The sequence below is a fragment of the Mesoplodon densirostris genome, chromosome 11 (assembly GCF_025265405.1).
Source record: "Mesoplodon densirostris isolate mMesDen1 chromosome 11, mMesDen1 primary haplotype, whole genome shotgun sequence".
Lineage (NCBI taxonomy): Eukaryota > Metazoa > Chordata > Mammalia > Artiodactyla > Ziphiidae > Mesoplodon > Mesoplodon densirostris.
In genome coordinates this window covers 98144628-98164935 of record NC_082671.1, presented here as the reverse complement: position 1 = coordinate 98164935, position 20308 = coordinate 98144628, and the positions used below count along the sequence as shown (strand labels likewise).

The 20308-nt window shown below is 33.6% G+C and overlaps 1 protein-coding gene across 11 annotated transcripts in view; it reads right to left on the bottom strand.

The window, feature by feature from the left end:
• Positions 1-20308, bottom strand: part of PPFIA2 (PTPRF interacting protein alpha 2) — a 407328-nt gene that overhangs the window by 56351 nt on the left and 330669 nt on the right. For all 11 annotated transcript variants that reach the window (XM_060111668.1, XM_060111670.1, XM_060111669.1 and 8 more), the window contains 3 exons: positions 17979-18109; positions 16102-16256; positions 4618-4711 (listed from right to left, as the gene is read on the bottom strand). In XM_060111668.1, the coding sequence (XP_059967651.1) occupies positions 4618-4711; positions 16102-16256; positions 17979-18109 (380 nt within the window). The remainder of the gene's footprint in view (positions 1-4617; positions 4712-16101; positions 16257-17978; positions 18110-20308) is intronic.

Genomic DNA, 20308 nt, shown 5'->3' with positions numbered 1-20308 from the left:
ATTTTAATACATTCACTGCCTATCAAGGACTGTTGTGAGAGTTAGACAGGGGTATTACTACTGAAACAGACAACTTCATCTTTAATCTCATAAGTCGCTGTAAAAATAAGCTTCTTAGAATCAAAGTTAAGTCTAGAAATAAAAATCTTTTAGGTCAATACATGTAACACAGTCTAGTCTAACAAGTCTTTAGATTGAAAGTATGAAATAGAAAAATGAAACATAAAACTCATTTGAATATAAACATACTTATGACATTTCTCAACCTCAAAGATAAAGGGAGAACTCAAACTTTCAGGAGAGAGAGAGAGAAAGAAAGGAAAAAGAAATCCTACATGTTATACGTTAAAGAATGACAATCAACTGACATTAGACACAACTGGAAGCCAGAAGAGGGCTATGTTTAAAGTTTTGAGGAAAAATTATTTTAAACCAATACCTTTACAATTTTCAATTAATTTTATGTATAAATTATATTTACAGATCTTAAGAAGTTTGTCATAAACCTTATCAACACATTTCCAGAGATGGTGATATGGGAAATTGGCAGCTAAATATGTTCCAGGAGAAAAAATAAGAAATCTGAAGAGATATTAATACAAATATATTGATACTTCTAAAACTCTTTTTTAGGCAAAGATGCTAATGACATAAAATTTTATTTTCTTCCTTGTGAGTTCATAGTTATTGATTCTAAAGTAACATATTTATGGAATCATAATATTGTAGATGCTATTTTTAAGGAGAGATGGGGCTTATACTTTCACATCTTAGAAACCTATGACTACCCAGCTCTTTCTGTGTCAGGTAACTTTATCTAACTTGGGGTTCAGTTTTAGGAACCTCCCTTTTCCCCATATACCTAAATCATGTCCTATCAGCTGTATCAGTAATAAAGCTGACATTTTGATCTCTTATTGTCTGACTCCTTTGTCTATTACCAAATAAATTCTAAACTTTGGCAAAGAACAGAGTTTCTATTTACTGGGTATCAAAATACCCACACCTAGATTCTAAGTGAAGTTCGGGGAGTTAGGGAGTTAAAGAACATTCATAAATTGAGGTTCTTGGTGGGCCAGACCATGTACGTTTTTGACCTTGCAGTAGCTTCTATTATGCTGTGCAGTTATTTTTTGGAGTTGTGTGGTTGACTTTCATTGGCCATCCTGAGCAAGTAGCTTTAGGGCTTAGTCTAAAACATTTGCTGGAGAGCTAAGAAAGGGAAATAAGTTCTTGAAGATCAGGATGATAAGTATAAAAGAGAAGAAGTGAAGTTCTCAGGTTTAGTCTTAGAAATGAGGAAGATATTCAGTTTGTGTTAAATCAGAAAAGATGCTTGCCATCCAATGAAATTAAACAATGGATGATGGAAAAGATCTCAGAGAGTAGTGACACATTGAGAAAACTGTGGAGAATCATAATTTTAATACGGAGACACATATTGCAAATAATAAGTGACTCAATCCTTAAAGATTAGGAGAACTATACAACAAGACTGCAGAAAAACTGGTCCAAAGATAAGACGCAGTAAAAATGAACCAGGTAGAACAACAATAGATTGACTTTAGACCTTAAGATTAGATGTTGTTCTGATGGTAGAATATCACCTGAGTGATAATACACAACTCAGGAAGAGAATACTCAACTCAAGAATTTTTAGAACACTAGGTACTTTAACAGATCCAGTATTGTTGATTTCCTATTTATCATCATAGGACAGTAGCTAGAAATATAAGAAAAACAAATTTCTGCACCAGAAAGCAAAGTAGAAGTAGAACAAAGTAGGAACACAGACCAAGTAAAATGCTTTAATCTACACGTGTTTAATTTGCTGGATGGTAAATGCACCTCAAATTAGACCTTTGTTTGGAACTGCTAATGTTGCAAATTTCTGAACTTTGCAAGAATTTGGAATGTCTTGAATGCTGCTTTCTGAAAGTATGTCCCCCATATGGTTTTTAAAAATGTGTTGTAAGTAATTTATTTAAAGATTTCTTCCAATTAAAATTAAATTCACAGATTGTCAACTGTAGATACCTGATATCCTAGTAAAGTTAAAAAGAAGACTTTTTTCCAGCTCTGCTATTCCCACAGGTAGACTAATGAATCTCTGATATGAACTCTGGTACAGTGATCATAGGTCTAAGTACTATGTCCTGGACGCATCATTTGGCTTGGTCATTAGATAAAATGTAGAAAAATAACTGTTAAGAAACTACAGTCATTGCAACCATGCATGTACAATCTATAGTGTTCAACATTTTGAAATAGTTTGCTCCATTTTTTTGTGTATTTTTTCCAAAAAAGTACTTGAATTTTTTTCCATCTTGAAAGTAGCCAATTACACATGAAATGAGTATGATTCCTTGAAGCACACTTAAAGAGGATATGGTGTCTTTAAAAAAAAAAGAATATTGGAATTGTTTAAATAAAATTGTAAATGCTTTAGAAAATTTGAGAACGTGATCAATATTTAATCACAATTAATAATACATTTGATAGAAGTAAATTTTGAAACTATGTCATTTAAAAATAAGTTACCTTGCTTATCTTGTAAAACCCATTACACGAAGACACTTCACTCTTTGGTAACCCAGAAACCCAGGCATGGTGCCATGGAAGTCCTGAATAAGTGTTAGCACTTCCTTATATGTCTTACAAATACAGGTTGCATATTTGTGCTCACAGGGCTTTGCTATGAGATGATCAATAATAAGAGAAATATTTCTGTCCTTTCACTGATTAACAATGCTAGCCTTGTTGGATCCATTTTAACCCAAATATTATTATTCTATAGGAAATAGTTGTGCTAAGGAATGTTAACCTTTGTTGTATTATAGTTTGTTTTTAATATTCTTCTTAATATTCAAGACTAGTATTCTATTTACTACATTTAAAAATTATATTTTGCTAAAACATATTGCAAAATGAAACAATAAAGTCAAGCATAGTAAGATCTCAAAGCAAGTCCAGAACTAAAATCACTTTCTGACTATGAGGATACTTAGGATTCAAGAAAAAATTCCATAAAATTAATATCAAATCAATCCAACAGTGTGTAAACTTAACAATCGCTAAACTTTAATCCTAAATTTATGATATTGTCAAGTCATTGTATAATTGGAATTTTTTAACTTTAGTAGCTGTTAAAATGGACACTTAACTTGGTCCATAAACAACAAATGAACTATGTGAGGCATTGCCTTATATGCAATATGAAAACTGGCCAGATTGCCATTATTTATAAATATTTCATTGTGGGAAAAATGAGAATTAACTTTTAAGGGAAATAAACCATGTCCATTAGCCAGGCTAGATTTTGATTATTCTTATTCATTTAGATTTAAAGCAATCTTAAATAAATACCTTCAAAATCCTTTAGACATCAAATAAATTTTAGAGTCTATCAAAGCAGAAGATTTTTTTTCTCAGTAAATAACCATAAAAGATAACATTTATTGATAGGAATAGATTGTGATAATATTTAAATATCGAGTAATCAGTAATGAAAGAGGAAATATTTATTAGTGTGGAATGTGACTGAGCATTTAATTGTCTTCAAGAAATAATGCTCCCACGGTCACTTCTTTTTTCTGAACAGTATTTCTACTAAATTTAGGTATATAACTAATTTTAGTAAGTAGAAAATTAATGACACAATTAGACTAGTGGACTTTTCTACACTTGTAACTACATATTTCATTATTAGCAAACATCTGCAAAACAAGTGAGAAGGCAAAATATGAAGTAAATTAATTAGCCTGACTAGTATAACCACGTGCACATTAGCCTGACTAATATAACCATGTTACAATAATGATGACTAGGCCAATGAACATTCTTTCATAGGAAAGAAGGTTAATATGAAAACTATAAACACAATGTAATACTTGAGAGGGAAGAAAAGGAGTAACCAACCAAATGATTCTGGAATAAAGAGAAATTCTTTGGATTTTAAAGAACACGGTCTAAAGGTCCTATTTCATCACGGTAAATGTTACTAAGCTTTTAAAAAATATGTTATATATGGACCCACTTGCTTTCTAACAGCTGCTGAGACTCCAAAATTGCCAGTTTTGCAAGTCATTTAAAGGTTCCATATTATACATGAATGAAAAAAATACACTATCAGTTTCCTGACAGATGCAAAACAATCTGCTGTGAGTCTAAAATAAGTTTATGTTCAGTCAGTCAGAGAAACATTCTCCTTTTAAAGACTCCATTTTAAGAGGAGGTCCTTTAATTGTTGTGAGAGGAACACAAAGTTGGATACTCTCTCATTTTATCATACCAATTCAGTACTGAATTTAACATCAAATGGAATATTACATTATTTGTAGGGCTACATTTAAATATTTTAAATATATTTGAGTTTTGAAATAAATGATCTCTTAGAAAAAACTGTTTATTTCTACTATGTGCCAAAGATTTTTATTTTAATAGTTAGCCCATTATAACCATGAAACTGGTGCACCAAATAGTTTTAGGGAAGAACAGGACACTACTGGCCTCTGTCTATTGTTTTGTTTCCAATTACTCTCTTTTTAATTCCCCACAAACAATGAGACAAAGTAAGTAAAAGTTAGAAAAAGGAGGAAAAAAAATCTCCAAACCTACTTTTTCTTCAGTCTTCTATCCTTCTCAGCTTGAGTTCCAAGTTTGCCTAACCCCAGGGACTCCTGAGCTGCAGCTTCAGTCTCCATAAAGCCTCCTGTGAAGAAGTAACTATTCATATTAGGTTGGATATATTGTGTCAATTCTGAAATTAAATTTTTAAAAGTTTATTTGAGCAATTGTTTAGTATTACATTTTTTTTTTTATTTTTTGGCCTGCCTTGGTATTTCTAACACAATATGCATTCAATGGCATGGGTACATACATAAACATACACTGAGACAATGAAAAAAATAAAAGGTACCTCTTGGTAGACCATTCAATTGCACCTAGTAGCAACATAATACATGTAACCTGTATACTGACAAACACTTGAATATATAGTTTGAAAGCTATGAGGTCTATTTTTCCTTACGAAAAATGAAAAAAACTGTGCAGTGTGTGAGGTTTTTTTCGATGTTTCAAATGTGTGAAATTTTTCATATATAATGAAATAAATGATAGCCCAATGAGCAGAAACTCAGGTGTACGTCTTCAATTCCAAGTTGAGAGAATGGAGAAACATTTGCTGAGTTATCAAAACTTTCTGTATCTTGTTCTGGAACCCTCTTCTGCTCACTTGGATGACTCCTATATCCTTCAGTACCAACGTAACTTCCAGAACTTCCTATGTTCTGGCAGGCTTTGTTTTGTTTTGAAATTTTTATAATAATATCTGAAAAAATTCTAAATCTGTCTTCAAGAGACCCTGTAAGACTTGTTTTTACCTAGCAGGTCACAAGTTATTTGATGTAGTGTCAGTTTTATTGGCTTTGGGATATATCCTATATATATATATATATATATATATATATATATATATAACCTTGGAATAGGAGAAGGAAGAAAGGAAAGTGTGTTGGGCATCAAACAATTTTACAAAGCAATTATCTAGTATCTTTAAACATATCATTGTTCATAAATTATCTGTTGTAATTGAAAAATGAGAACTTAATCCTGGGCTCTGTTTTCCCTTTGCTATTTACTATGTGAAAAACATGAAGTCAAGGTAAATGAAAAATGCTCATTATTTTTAAGTCATTTTAATTGGAAGAGATTTAAATTTCCATTTAAGCTCAAGATTAAGTAGAAAGATTTAAGCTAATACTAATTCTTAAAAGTCTACACAAAAACATTCACCAATATATCAGTAAATAAGTACTATTAAAGATAATTTTGTTGTAATTATTTTTCATAATTCATTTTAACAAATAATTTAAATACTCAGTATTATTAATTCTGGATCATTGATATAAATAAGTTAATCTCATAGCCTACTAACTCTGTTACTGAACTGGATAATTATAAGAAAGTCCTCTTTAATTCAAAACACATTGCTGTCTAGATCTTATTTAGGGATTCAGAGTTTGAAGACTGAAATTTATTCAATTATGCACATATGCAATTAATACTTAAAGAACATTTTATTGTGAATGATTTTCGTTGTTGGTATCATTAGGAAAGTCATCCACTAGTTGACTAAAATACTCTTGGGAAACATTTTTAAATGTGGGAATTTCCATTATGCACAGTGAGAATATTTTCATTTTATTTTTCTCATTGGTATACTTGCCCTACTGTATGTCCATAAATTACTATTCACAATCTGTAATTAACAATAAAATTGTTCTCTTGAAACATAAATGGAAAGGAATAATGATTCACTTAAAAGTTAAAAATTCTTAAAAAAAAGAAAGTTAAAAATTCTTGATCAGTCCAGATGGGGACACAGATTGATGAGTAGACCCATTCTATAAACAATGAGACATTTTCAACCACTACACGGTTGAATGAACCAGGCTTTTTGCCCTTCTGAGCAAAGAACATATAAATTATGATTTAAATTTTTTTCAAGAACCCCAAATTTTAATTAGAGAAAAGAACAGTTTTTAAAAAAATAAACGCTCTGGAGGAGAAACAAAGAGAGCTCTAGAGGAATTTTGTGAATCAAAACTAGACCCAGAAAAAGTAGATATTACTTTTCTTCTCATAAATAAAATTATAAAAATAAAAAGCATGAGGAGCTTGGAAATACTCTGAGCACTTCAAAATCTAATATCCTTTGAAAAGAATTTAATAAAGAATTGTCGACACATCCTGTTTGAAAATGCCAATAGAAAATGACACTTAAGGCCATAGTAGGCAAAATTATTTTTAAGCAGCATATGTAGAACTCTACCCTTAAGCATGAGCAAAAGTCTAATTATGTACATTTTTTTAAGCCCAAATAAAACATTTCTAGATGAGAAAAACATTCTTTCATAGAACTGATCCAGCCGTCCCATAAATCCCAGGTTCGTCTTTCCAACCACCTGACCAGCTAACTGGTAGGATGACCTCAGTCAAACCAGCTTATGAACTCTTTTACTCTGTGGATGATTATCTAAATCTGGTGAGAGTCTGCTTCAATTTTTCTTAGGTATCAGTGGGATCCCATGGCTGTGTGGACTTTAGGAATATCTACTCATCTAGACGAATGTATTCACTAATCACATATGGCATTGAGTACTTGAAATGTGGCTGGTCCAAATTAAGTGCTCTGAGTATAAAATATGCAAAAGATTTTGAAAACTTAGTACCAAAAAAAAAAAGAAAAGAAGATATCTAACTAATAATTTTATATTGATTACATGTTGAAATAATAATTTTTTCTATATTGGTTTAAATAAAATACATTATTAAAATTAATCGCCCATCTCTTTTTACTTATCTTAATATGGCTACTAGAAAATTAAAAATTACATATGTAACTTATATTTGCGGCTTGCATTATATGCCTGTTCAGCAGTGCTATAGAGTAGTGGTTCTATACTGGACACAGTACCAGTTTCCAGAGGGAATGTAAATATTTGCATATGTTGATGGAGGAAGAGGGCCACATTTTTAGATGTCACAACGACTGCAAAGTGCAACCGATATATATTAGGTAGGAGACAAGAAATCTAAACTTCCTTCAATGAGTAGAAAATTCTTTAGCTTGCCCATCTTGAAATGGCAAGAGAGTCCCCAATGAGAAACACTGGCTGGTGGACGCTAAGCGTTACTTATTCTCCAGGAGACCCCTTAGGAATATGGAGAGAGCATCATTAACTCCACCCATCTCATGGCATAAAGTGCTCAGGCATAGAAGACTTGAGTCCCATGAGCCAGTGTACATTCAGATAATAAATTGCTTATCACCTTGTCGGCGGCCCCCTAATGCCTGCATATGCAAAAGCCCAAGCCAAAATTCACGTCCTCAGTGAAGTTCTCTGGGCACTCTATCACTCAGGCACACTCTCTTTTGTGAGGCTGTCAAGGACTTGGAAGTGTTTGAGACAGAATAACTTTTAGGGTGTGAGGGGCCTAGTCAAATATTTTTCCAACCCCCTTTCTATACAAACATTTTGAGTAACCCAAAATTAGTGGGACGACAATCTAGTTTGTCCAATCTCATATGATACCATTCTAAAGGCAGGAGTGAGTGATTCAATTGTTAGACCATCCTTCTGAACCAGGGTCAGGCCGCTGGTCCAGAACAACCCCATAGGCAAGTCTCTGCGCTCCCCAAGGAATCTGGTCAACCCCAGATACGAGGTAGGGAGTTAGGGAGAAACAGGGACCCAGGTGCACATGGTTTGGTTGGATTAGGCACCCTGCCCAGATGGCACTGCCTTTCTGGCTAGTTACAGGTTCTGAAAGGTAAAAAAAAAATTGAATGCTTCTAGAGACTCGACCTACACAGGTCCAGGTCTTGGGTGAGGGTGTTCTGCCTGGGTGGCATTGCCAGCCCCAACCTCTCCCAGGGACCAGAGGAAGGTTTTAGAGAATTTCAAGAGAGGTGCTACAAAGTGTGAGGTTATCTAAGACCCAGGCTGAGGAATTTGAGGAAGGACCTTCATATGCCCAGATCTTTGGATGGGACTCGTTGGAGATATCTGTTCGTTTGGATTGTGAAGGCAAATATCTCTATGATGCCTGGGCCTCAGACTCCAATCAGAATAATTTATTTCATTTTGACCCTTGAGGTACAAGTCCGTAGGAATTTCTGGCCAAAACGCACATTGCAAAAGCTCTGTATCTCCATTTTTCCAGCAGTGTTCCCTGTTATCGTATTAAAAAGGGAACTCTAATTCCAGGGAGATTAAGACTATAATCTGTGGCTGATCAGTAGTTTCATCTTTCTTCTACTTGACCTCACTTCGGTATTAATCCATCCACTCATTTTGATTTTAAATGCACTTGAATTTATAAGTGATTACTTAATTGTTTCATGACTCTTAGTCTGTTAGTTCTCTGGAGGATGCACCTAGGCACTGTGCCTGGCGCATAAATGGTATGTAATAAATGCATTCAAAATTGAAGCTAAAAAATGCTTTCTTCAAAAGAAGACCCTTTCATTATGCAGAGCATGACTCATCTCTAATTGATACTTTGGGAAATTATATTGTATTTTCTAGTTCCATAACATCTAGGAACAATCTGAATTTCGGGGTAAAGGCCAGAACAGGCACCCAAATTTTACATGTAGAAAGGTGCTTGCTAACTAATGCTGGTGCAATGTTGATGCTGTTTCTGTCAGTGTGAAATTATTTTCTTCATTATGCTGAGTATAACAAATCAAAGAATTCAGACCATTATTACATAATCTGACAGATGACCATAAAGGAAAGAAAACTGCAATTTATCAGGCAAAAAAGTCTCTTTGAAATATACTGCTTCTCATATACACTTAAAGGAAATTTGCAAGAGTAGTTTTTATTTTTTTACTCAACAATATATGCATTTTATACATCTGTAATTAGAGGTACTACTTGTATAATTTACATATAGTTTTCTGCTTTTACCATTTTTCCATAGCTTTGCTATATTTTGATCAATTCTCCATTCTTGAAAATCTCTGTCTTTGATTTCTGTTTCCTTCTTGTAATGCTCTTTTCTTTATGCTTACCATTCACTGTTGACATCTGTTAGGGTAGTCACGTGTGTTCTGTTCTTTTTTCTTTACAGTCATTATTATTAGGACTCTCTGAAGGCCTGGGAGGGCTGGTGTTTCCTAGGCAGTAAATGTGTTAAAATCATATGGAACAGATGACTCCCTCAGAAGTAGCAAATGTTTTAACATCACTACCTCTTCACTCTCTATTACCATTTTCCTAAGCTGGTAAACTGCCTCTAAAGTGTGGTACTTGATTGCTCTGACTCCTAACTCTCACTTCTGCTTGGATACTTGACCCTGGAACCTAGATCGTTTCCTGTGCTGTGTCTGCTTCAATTTGCTGTCTCCTAATCTCTGCATTTCCAATCTCCACAGCTTGGTAACTTGACCCTCAATTTTTATCATTTCTTTTGCTTGATATTAATAATTTAGTTTCACACTCTGGACCCCAGACTGTACCCACTTCCTAACTAACCATAAAAAGAGCCAGGTTCCTTTCCATCATGTTTCCCTTGGAGTTTGTCCTTTCATGTGGCTTTAGTATCCTTTTTTTCAGAGATAAGTCCTATTTGAAACTCAAGCTTTAACCTTTTCAATTCTGAAGGAAAACGGCACTTAGATGTTCCTAGTAGAATCAAACATATCCAGGGAGAGAAAAACTAATAATCAGAACTCTTTACTGACATTATGTCTATATGTTTTATAAGAAAATTTATAATATATTCTGTGATATCTTTTTTATTACGGCCTTGAATTATTCTTTACTTTTTATGCATTTGTGTGTAATATCTTCAAGAAGTTATAAACTTTCTGAAAAAAATAATCATGTCTTTAATTTCATTAAGTTCCCAAACATGCTCCATGGGACTAGGAGCTCAGTGAGGTATTTTTTGATGGAAACAGTCCCACGAGTATATTGTCTGGAGCACTAGACCAGGAAGTGACATCTGGGAACCACTGCCAATTCTCCTACCAAGCAGCTGCTTTGCCATGATGATTGTTAACATCATCTCAGTTTCTGTATAGTATAGAATGTGGCTCACTACATGATCTTTAGATATCTTCTAATTCTGAAAGTCTGTAATTTTAAAAATAATACGCATTTTCATAGTAAATAACTCATGGTATATATTTTGTAGAAGGAAGAGTTGCTGGGCCTAAGGCTTAAATGTTATTAAATGTTAGAGCTTCATAGATTCAGGATTACTGGGGTTGAAATAGATCTTAAAGATCATCCAGTCCAACTGCTTTCTAGTTCTTGGACCCCTTCCACAGCAGTTCTTCCTCGTATTTACCTAGCTTCTGCTTGACCATCTCCAGTGACAAATAAGTCATTTTTTGACAAGCTAGCTTGTTTGTATATAATTATGACTCACCAGTGTTCTCTTTCTTACACTTAGATGAGGTTAATCTTTCTACAACTTTAACACTTTGGCTACAGTTTTGTACCCTCACTCAACAACAAAAAGACCAAAGATTCTGCCACATAACAGCTTTTCAGATATTCTTAATCAGCCATCCAGACAGATCAGCAAGGAGAATAAACATACCCCTGTACTTAGCTACTCCTCACATAATTTCAATCCTCCTCATCAGCTTAATCCTCTCCTCCAACCTTTACCCGAGGTTATGATATGCCTCCAAAAGTGTAGTCAACAGAAATGGATACTATTCCTTGGCTCTTGTTTTACAACAGCAGAACAGAATGGAAAAGTCTTCTTTTATCTCAATGCTGTACATCTATTAACGTGGACTAAATTTACTGACTAATATTTTGACTTTAGAGTTACCTGAAAATTCTAAATTTTTCTTGTAAAAAATTCTCCTGAGAGTTATACTTTTAAAGTGGGATATATTGGACCTTCCAAATCTCAGTTTTTTGAGGTAGTCTTTAAGGAAGAACACTGATTTTTTTTTCATTTGTGATTTCTTTCCCTATCAGTGATCCATAAATCAGATTACTGGGCTGTCGAAATATTCATGTCCAAGTGATTGGGGGATGTGAGGATCAAGAACAGGGTGAATCCTAATCATGCCACTAGAAACCTGGATCCAAGGTGGCATCACTCCACTTATCATCACTCTAAAGGAGGACTATGCAACCAGTTATAAATTCCACCCCATTTTTCCATCACCCAGGCCCCATTTTGACATCTCGTCTACAGGGCTGTCATGAGTTACAGCTCACCCAAATGCCTTTCCCTGTTCTGTTACTGAGTAACTTTGTCAAAGAAACAAACGAGCTTGATCTGATATGCCTATTTTAAACACAATTTAATTTGCTTTGTTTCAAAACAGGTTGATGCCTTCAGATAAAATTAAAAGTCAAGCCAGTGAAGATTCCAATTACTGCTGCTTAATCATGGATCTTGAGGTTCAGAACTCCTGTTCATGGTTGTCTTGACAGGACAATGTAGCAGGTAAACTTTTCTAGGCCAGAAACATATTGAAGTTTTTAATTTGTTTTAATGAAAGGTTGTCCATGTTTATGTACTATCTGTCTCACTAAATTGAATGTTCTTTGATGCCAATGCCATGCTTTAACCATTTTCCTAAAGTCCATGGTTGGTACTCTATACTTCACATTGGCTCAACATATGCTATTCACTCAAAGTAGGAATAAATAAATGACTTTGGATTATCAGCATTCCCCCTGTTCCACCCCTCAAGATATCAACTCTCTTGGGCTTCAGTGTCCTCTTGTTAGTGCCTCTTTTCTGGATGAAGTTTTGCTTTTCAAGTAAGCAGATAGAGGCAAAAATGTGAGTTTTGGAATAGGTCCACTTATTTGTATATCTTGTTCACATAAGGTACACCTTCATTTTATTCATTTTCTTTAAACTTTAAAATTACTAAACAAAAATAATAAAAATAAGAATTTTATAATTCCCCTTTTGGTCTAGGCAGTTTTTCCAATAATCAGTTTATTTTGGTTGGTGGCTTTTTTGACACTGTTCTTACATGTCTATGCCATTCACTTATATCTATTATTTGTTAGATACAGCTTTTGTACCAGAATTTTTTAGGATCTGTTTTTAGGAAGAGGTCACCTATTTCAGATCTAGTACTTAAGTTTACATTATCATAAATATAGCTGTGAGTTTGTTACCATCCTCAAATTGCTCTGATACTATCTAGCCTTTCCTTCCATATTGGTTAAAACTGAACTTGTTTCTAGAATTTTATGTGTGGAAGTCAGGATATGGAAAGTTGTAAAGTGATTGACAGATGAGGAAGTAAAAATAGTAGTTGTGGACAACTCACTTAAGCTTGGCTTATAAGGGCAGGGAAAAGATAAGTCAATATTTTGGGAAGATGGCAGGATTAACGATGACCTTTAAAATATAGATTAGACATGAGCATGTTTAAAGATTAATGGAAAACAAAAAGATTAATGGAAATATCAGAGGTGCATTGCACCTGGATGCATTAATCGGGGGGAAAAGTTGTGGTCATTGGGCTGCTAAGTCTTTAAAGGGTGTTATTGCATCCTGAATCTATTGTATGCTCTAGGAAGTAAGCAGAGGTATTTACTGGCCATGCTGTCTCCGTGTCCCTCAATGAGATTGTCGAACCTGTTTTTGCATCTTTTCATATTGGTGCTTGTAATATATAAAGAAAATGAAAGAAGAAAGAGAGAAAGAGAAACTAAAACCAGATCCCCAAGTCTGCTAGAAGGAATATTTCCTCTGCCAGGACACTCTCCCAAAATTCAATTGTGACTTTCAACAAGGCATGGTTCATATATATGTTTAATCTTTTAAAATATTTTATCTTTAAAGTATTTTTAGCTTTATTCAAATGCTTTTCAATGTGTTGCTTCCTTTGACTTTTGGAGTTTCCACATTTATATTGCCTCTGCTATAACACATTTGTAAAAATAGATTATATGTATATTGAATTTGATTCTACATGGTTAGTGGTTATCAATGCAGTCACACTGACTGACTCATCATAACTGAAGTTCACTTTATTACCCTAGCTTTTCAGATTGTTATATAAGGAAAATAATGTCCCCTTTACAATTATTCTTCTCTGTGAATTACTAAGAATTCCTCCCTTTCTGTTTATCATTCCTGATGCAATTGAGTGAACATTTTCATAGTTCTATATAGAAAGTTTTCTTCTTCCACACCTCATTTCATTTAAAGGCATCTAGCACAGCTACTCTCAGGTTAACTTAAGTTTCTTTGCATTTATGAGCTAAACTCTTTAAGAGCTCTAAATATTGGGAATTGGTCCAAAATTTCAAATTTGGTTCTTTGACACTATCATCACTCTACCATATTACTTTCCATGCCACCATTTCCTATCTTCTATTTCTATTTTCATTGGTAGAAGAAAGAACATTGACAGTGCTCCCATGTCAGAATTTTCTAGATCAAGATATTAAAATCATGATCACTAGAGATGTTTCCCTAATTTCTTCTGATGTGTGAATCAGCAGCACTAAGTGGTAGCCCCTGGGTTCGGTAAGTTTTCATGGTCCTCCCCTCACAACCTGGATGTACATCTTTCAGGACACAAGTAAACATGAGTCCATATCCCTCAACCAAAGCACTAGTGGTACCATGTACCATTTCTTCTGGAAAAAAATATGACTTCCTGAAACCTACTTGTGCCTGTGTTTTCGTCTTATTTTCTCAAGTATTATTTTCAATAAAGACCTTTATTTTTGGTTTCTCCAGGAGCTTTGATTCACCCTCAGTGTAGCTTCTGTATAGCTCCAGAGGTCTAGATTTTTGTCTTTGTCTTCCTCATCAGCATTGTAGTCCTTACTATGCTGCTGACACTGGCTTTGTTTATACTTGGTTGTTCTATGAAGTAAAACAAAATTGCTCAGAGCTCAGAAATCTTCTCAGGACTATAATGTGATCTTGAATAGCTATTGCTATTTTCTAACTTGGATGGAGTTGATAAGAACCTAATTGCAATTGATTCCCTTCTCATCTGTTCTGACATAGAGACACACAGTCTCTGAAAATGGGTAAAAAGGCTGTTTCTAGAAGGTTCTATATTTTTCTAGACTTTAAATTATATCCTGGATACCTTGATTTTGACTATGAATAGTTGCCAAATAAAATAAAACAAATTTTAAAACAATATCTTGGCATGTACATTTTATATCCCCCAAGTAATCACCTTTTCTTTTCTTTCCTTATGCAATAATACTTTTCTTTTTTTATATCCTAAGGGGTTCCTATCCCGAGAAAGAGAAACGCAAAGAGGATTTAATTCTCCTGATGGTAACACTCAATCACACAACTGGCTGCTCATGTGTTATAAACATCGGTTTCCTATGGCTTCTGATGTTTTGTGGGTTTCATGCTGTGGAAGTGGGGAAAGATATTTTTGAATAATATCATGGCTGCAAATCTGCAAAAATGAATATTATTCTCAGAAATTCTTGCGGTGCCAGGGCAGGAAACTAAGTCTAGGGGTTGGGACATTACTTGTGCATAATATTTCTTTTATTTCAGAATCCAAAGGGAGGGCTAAGAACTTTGTATCATTCTCTTCATCACTTACTATTAGAGGTAGGAGCTAAATCCTTTTCCATGTAACTTAACTCTAGTTCTAAATTAAATAGAAGGAGAAGAGCAGGGAAAAAGAAGAGGCAATCATAAATAACCAAGATGATGAAAAGAGATTTCAGAAAAAAAGTAAATAGGTAGAAAGACACCAAAGAAAAAAAAGACCAAGTGTATATATCATCATTTTAGAAAATACATCTCACACATTCTTTTTGTTTCAGACTCTCCATCTATCCATCTATCTATCTATCCATCCATCTATTAACAAGGTATCTATGTATTTATATATTTACCTAGGGTCATTTCAAATGTACTGATCTATTTTATTCAATTAGTCACCCCCAATAATTAATTCTAACACAATCTCTATTGCCCGATTCTTCCCTCTGTCTCTCCAGCTACATGTTGTTGAGTTTGTTAGTGGAAAGTTGTGACAGTTTAAAACAAAGAAACCTTGTCTTTTTTTACATTTTATGCCCTTTATAATGCTTTATTTTGACCTAAAAAGAATTCTTTTGGATTTTTTGTAGGCTTCTTAATTTTTTCAACAGAAAAGCTTTTAAATTCACACAACTAAGCTCTTATACACATCTATGCAGTATACTCAATGGTTTTAAGCTGGTTTCGAAATATGGCTCTAGGACAACTATCTCAGTTCTGCAAATTACTAATACGTTGTTTACTCATCAATAAATAAGGATGACAGTAATAGCACTTGCCTCAGAGGGTCCTTGTGTCTGTCACAGTGTTAACATTACATAAATTCTAGGTATTGTTATTAACAGAGAAATCAAAAGGACTGAAAGTTTTACAATATTCTTCCTTTGAAACTTTTGTCAAGCTTTATTCAGCTGTATTGGATTAAATACAGCTGATTAAAACAGAAAGTTTGTCAGGTAGGAAAAAAATAAAAATATTAGAAATGAAACGAAAGACAGTGGATGCTAAGAAGTGAGGAAAATGGGTGGCAGTGGAAAGTCAAACATGCATACTTACGGAGCTGCCCAAGTCGAGCCTTTTCTTTTTTACCAAACAAACGACCTATTGAAGACTTGATTCCTTTCTTCTTGGGGGCTTTGTGAAGAGAGTCTTGGCTGCTGTTGGTACTGCCAAGCCCAAGGCTTTCAGCCTCGAGGGAGGCAGTTAAACTACTGTAAAACACGAAAGAGGGCAAACTGCTTGCTTTGGTGTAGCATTCACAAGGTACACAAGACTAAATTCCTTGATAAAAGTACGAAAGGAGGAACAAGTACACTTCAAACCTTATTTTCTCTTTTTTTCCCATGTTTTTTCTTAAGCATATTAAAATGTGATTTCCTCAGGCTTAGGGCCCTGAGCCTCCAAGTTTTCTCTAGAAAAATTTCTTTTTTTCCAAAATATATTTTCCTTATTTTTCATACAATATCAAACTAATCAATGAACATAGGTTGGTTTATTAATTTATAAATTCTATAAATTAGCCCTTGGCTCTTTACCTATTTCCTTCTTGCAGAGTTTGTTTTTAAGATCTTAAACATAATGACCTATGACAAGAAATTTAAATATAGCTAATAAAGTTTATGCTCTATTCTAGCCCATGGTTTTACTGGATTTTCCTCTAGCTATCTTTCTCTCTCTCAGTTTTGGATACTAATTCTTTGAATTTTAAATCACCTGTGAGATTTTGAAGTAACAAATCATATACCCTAGTGATCACTGTATACTTTTTCTTACAGTTCTCAGGTATTCTTTTAGGTACATGATAAGCTGAAATGATTTCCAAGCAAGTTGATCTAGGTTCCATTCCTGGTCAATGTATTTGACACTGTATTAACAGGATAGGTTCAATGATACTGTTATCCTTCTTTACAGCTGTTAATTTGACAATATTGTGATGAGTTATTTAACTTTATTCATCCAAATTAATCTGAGTTCATCTTCTCTAAACTCCAAAAGTTACTGCTTTTCATATGTTACAATATATTTCACTCTTTTTTTTTGAGAGTAAAGTAAGTATAACTTTTGAATCTGGAGTAACTTTTTTCACCTTAGAAATTAAAAATAAACAAAACAGGAAAAAAAAAGCCTGCTGGCACAGAAAGCTCTGTTTTCAAAAACGTTTATTGTAAAACACATACTATTTAGAAGACAGAGTCTTAAAGTATTAATCATTAAGTCATTACATTCAGTTATATCAGTTAAGTGTTCAGAGATGCTGTAATTGATGACAGTGAAAGAACATATATTTAAGATATAAATTGCATGCTTAGACTTATTTATGGCATTATTATAGAGATCTGCTTCAATTTTTTAGGCAGATGGAAAGGACAGTGTGAAGAGTTGCTATGACAAATGGGGTATTTCCCCATGTAAACTTTTCTTTTAATATTTCGGCAAATGTGTTTTTTTTTTTTTTCTTCTCTAAGGAGGAGCTGTTATAGTTGACACTTGCAGCACCAATAGGGTGATTTACATACCTGTCTGTTAAAAGTAATTGGGGTACAAGCATGGACTTTTCAGACCTTAATTATCCTTACACTAGAAGCCAGATTTATAGTCTTATATTAGAATCCTTTAGTTTTTTTGTAACTACTCTAATAAGTCCTTCCTGTAGTCTGACTCCATTTTAATAGGAAATATCCACTAAAAGTAGAAAATCTATTCTCATAAATATTGGCTAGTAACTAAGACCATAAATATACAGTTAAATTTAAAACTGAAAATTTGATCTCAGAATTTTGGAGATCTGGATTGGATTGGAGAGGGAGCAGAATTATAGCTTAAATAAAAAATTTTAAATAAATTTTTAAGTAGGCTGTTTGATAACACTGAAAGAAGGAGGAATATTTTTGGAAGGAGAACATACAATGTGCAGTGTGCTGGGAGAGTCATACCTTCGGGCATCATTGTGGTAGGAAGAAGGGAGGGTGTGAGTCATCCTGATGGCTCTAGGGGTAGGGGGAGGAGAAGTTTCACATTTAATTGTTGCTTTATCCTCCCGACCATCTTCTTCTACCACTGCAATCTAGAAGCAAAAACGATACATCAGATGAACTCTTTCTAAATTTCAACTGAAACTGATGAAAACGGAGAATCAATAAAGCTAGGTTATTTGAGTAATTCTAGTATAAAAGCAGAACAAGAAAATTGGGGCATATAGGTATTACATATATAAATTCACATTATTAAAGAGTATGAATTTCATAACTATTTAAAAATTAAGACACTCCAGTTAACACACACACACACACACACATACACACACACACACAGAAATAGACTCACTACACAAAAATATTATTTAAGAGTAAGTAAACACCATAGATCAATATCCAGGGACTATGAAACAGCTATCTTGGAATCCATTTGAATATATCAGAATGTAAAAGTTTTACAAAAAGTTATTGAACACATATTTGAGCTAATTCACTAAAAATATGCATAGTCAGGTTATCATAACATGGACATTTTTAAGTGGGAGATTTTTGAAGTGAGAAGTTGGCAAAATATAACTGTATCAGATAAAGTGTTTTAAATTAGGCTATTTAAATGTGCTCCCAGATGTTTAAAAAAAGAGTTGCAGTTTATAAGAAAAAAAACTTTCTTTTTAAAGTGAGAATAATAAAAGGTAAGAACAGAATTTCTGCAAATTTTTTCTTTTCATTACCTCTCATGGGAAAATTGACAAAGGCATACAGAGCACTATAAGCAGATGGGATGGAAGGGATTTCTTTAAAGAATTTAGTTCAGAGTCTGGAATAATTCAGGATACCATAAATTTTGTCAGAGATAGATATATAGAACTGTAAGAGTTTTCAACAATCAACTTAATTGTACAATAAAGATATTTTTAAAAACAATGCTGTATTTTTTCATAGCACCATTGTGCATTAAAATATATATATATATATATATATATATAGAGAGAGAGAGAGAGAGAGAGAGAGAGAGAGAGAAAGACAGATTGTAGAAAGCATAGCTAAAAGATATATGGTTCTAGAAGCTCTGATGAAGAAATTTCTCAATATGGTTATAACAAAATGTTTAAAGCTGTGCTCTCATCTTTTGTCTATACCATGTCTTGCTAGTTTCTACATTAAGCTATTATGCATAAGTGTGTTATATATGATAAAGACTTTATGTGTTGGAGAAACTTAATGAAATTGTTTGTCTGGGCTCTTGTCATTTAAGCCTAGGTTACTTTTAACAGCTTAGGCAGTCATCTTAATAAGATCTCCTCTCTCCATTTCAACGAGCACAGTGCCACCAGAAGAACTGTTTTCAGGAACTGCTTTCAGCATGATGTCAACACTATGGAAAATGCTTTCTAAACTCACATCTCATCTAAATTCATCTAAACTCATAAAGCATATTTCTAAACTCTTCCTAATACGTACTTAAGTTTTCACAATTCCATTATCTAACCATGATTGTTTTCCACAATTGTTTCTGTGAAGCCTGATTACTTCTGTTTCAGATGTTTTCCTGAAACACACTCTTATAAAATGCCTTCCTCTCTCCCATGGCAGGTCAAACTAGGCCAACTTTACCAAAATATCAGCTCTTAAAAACATCATACACAAACCATTTCTCTGAATAATGCTTAGAGCTCACACTATATAAACAAGTGGAGAAGAAAAGCTTCAGAATCAGAGATGGATTTGAATCTTGGTTTCTCTTATTTGTTGAATGACATGTGCTAGTTACTTATCTACTCTAAGACTAAATTTCCTCATCAATAAAATAGAACTGATAATACTTAGTTTTATTTGTTCTTTTGATGTACAAATTAAATCATGTATATAACTCCTTACCCTGATTGATATATATATACATATATATATATAAAACAAATTTTAGTTTGTGGTTTTCTTTCTTATGACCTACCTTTCTTACCAATCATCTCTTTACTCCCTGAATTCCCTGAGGCTATATTCTGCACAGGACCTTCCTTTATGATTTTTTTTTTCCTTATACACACTGAAATTCTTTTACATAATCTGCTCAGATTTCTTCCTTTATTCCCAGTATAATCCTTTTAAGTGGTGGAAGAGGTCAAAGAAAAATAGTAATAACATTATGCATGGTAAATTTGACAGTTGAGAACTAACTGGTAGTGTCCAGGAGAAGATGCTAAAAGAAGATAGACAATGGAAAATAAAAAGAAATTCAATCAATCTAAGGCCATGTAAGCATAGTATGGATTCCCTTAATTTAAAAAAAG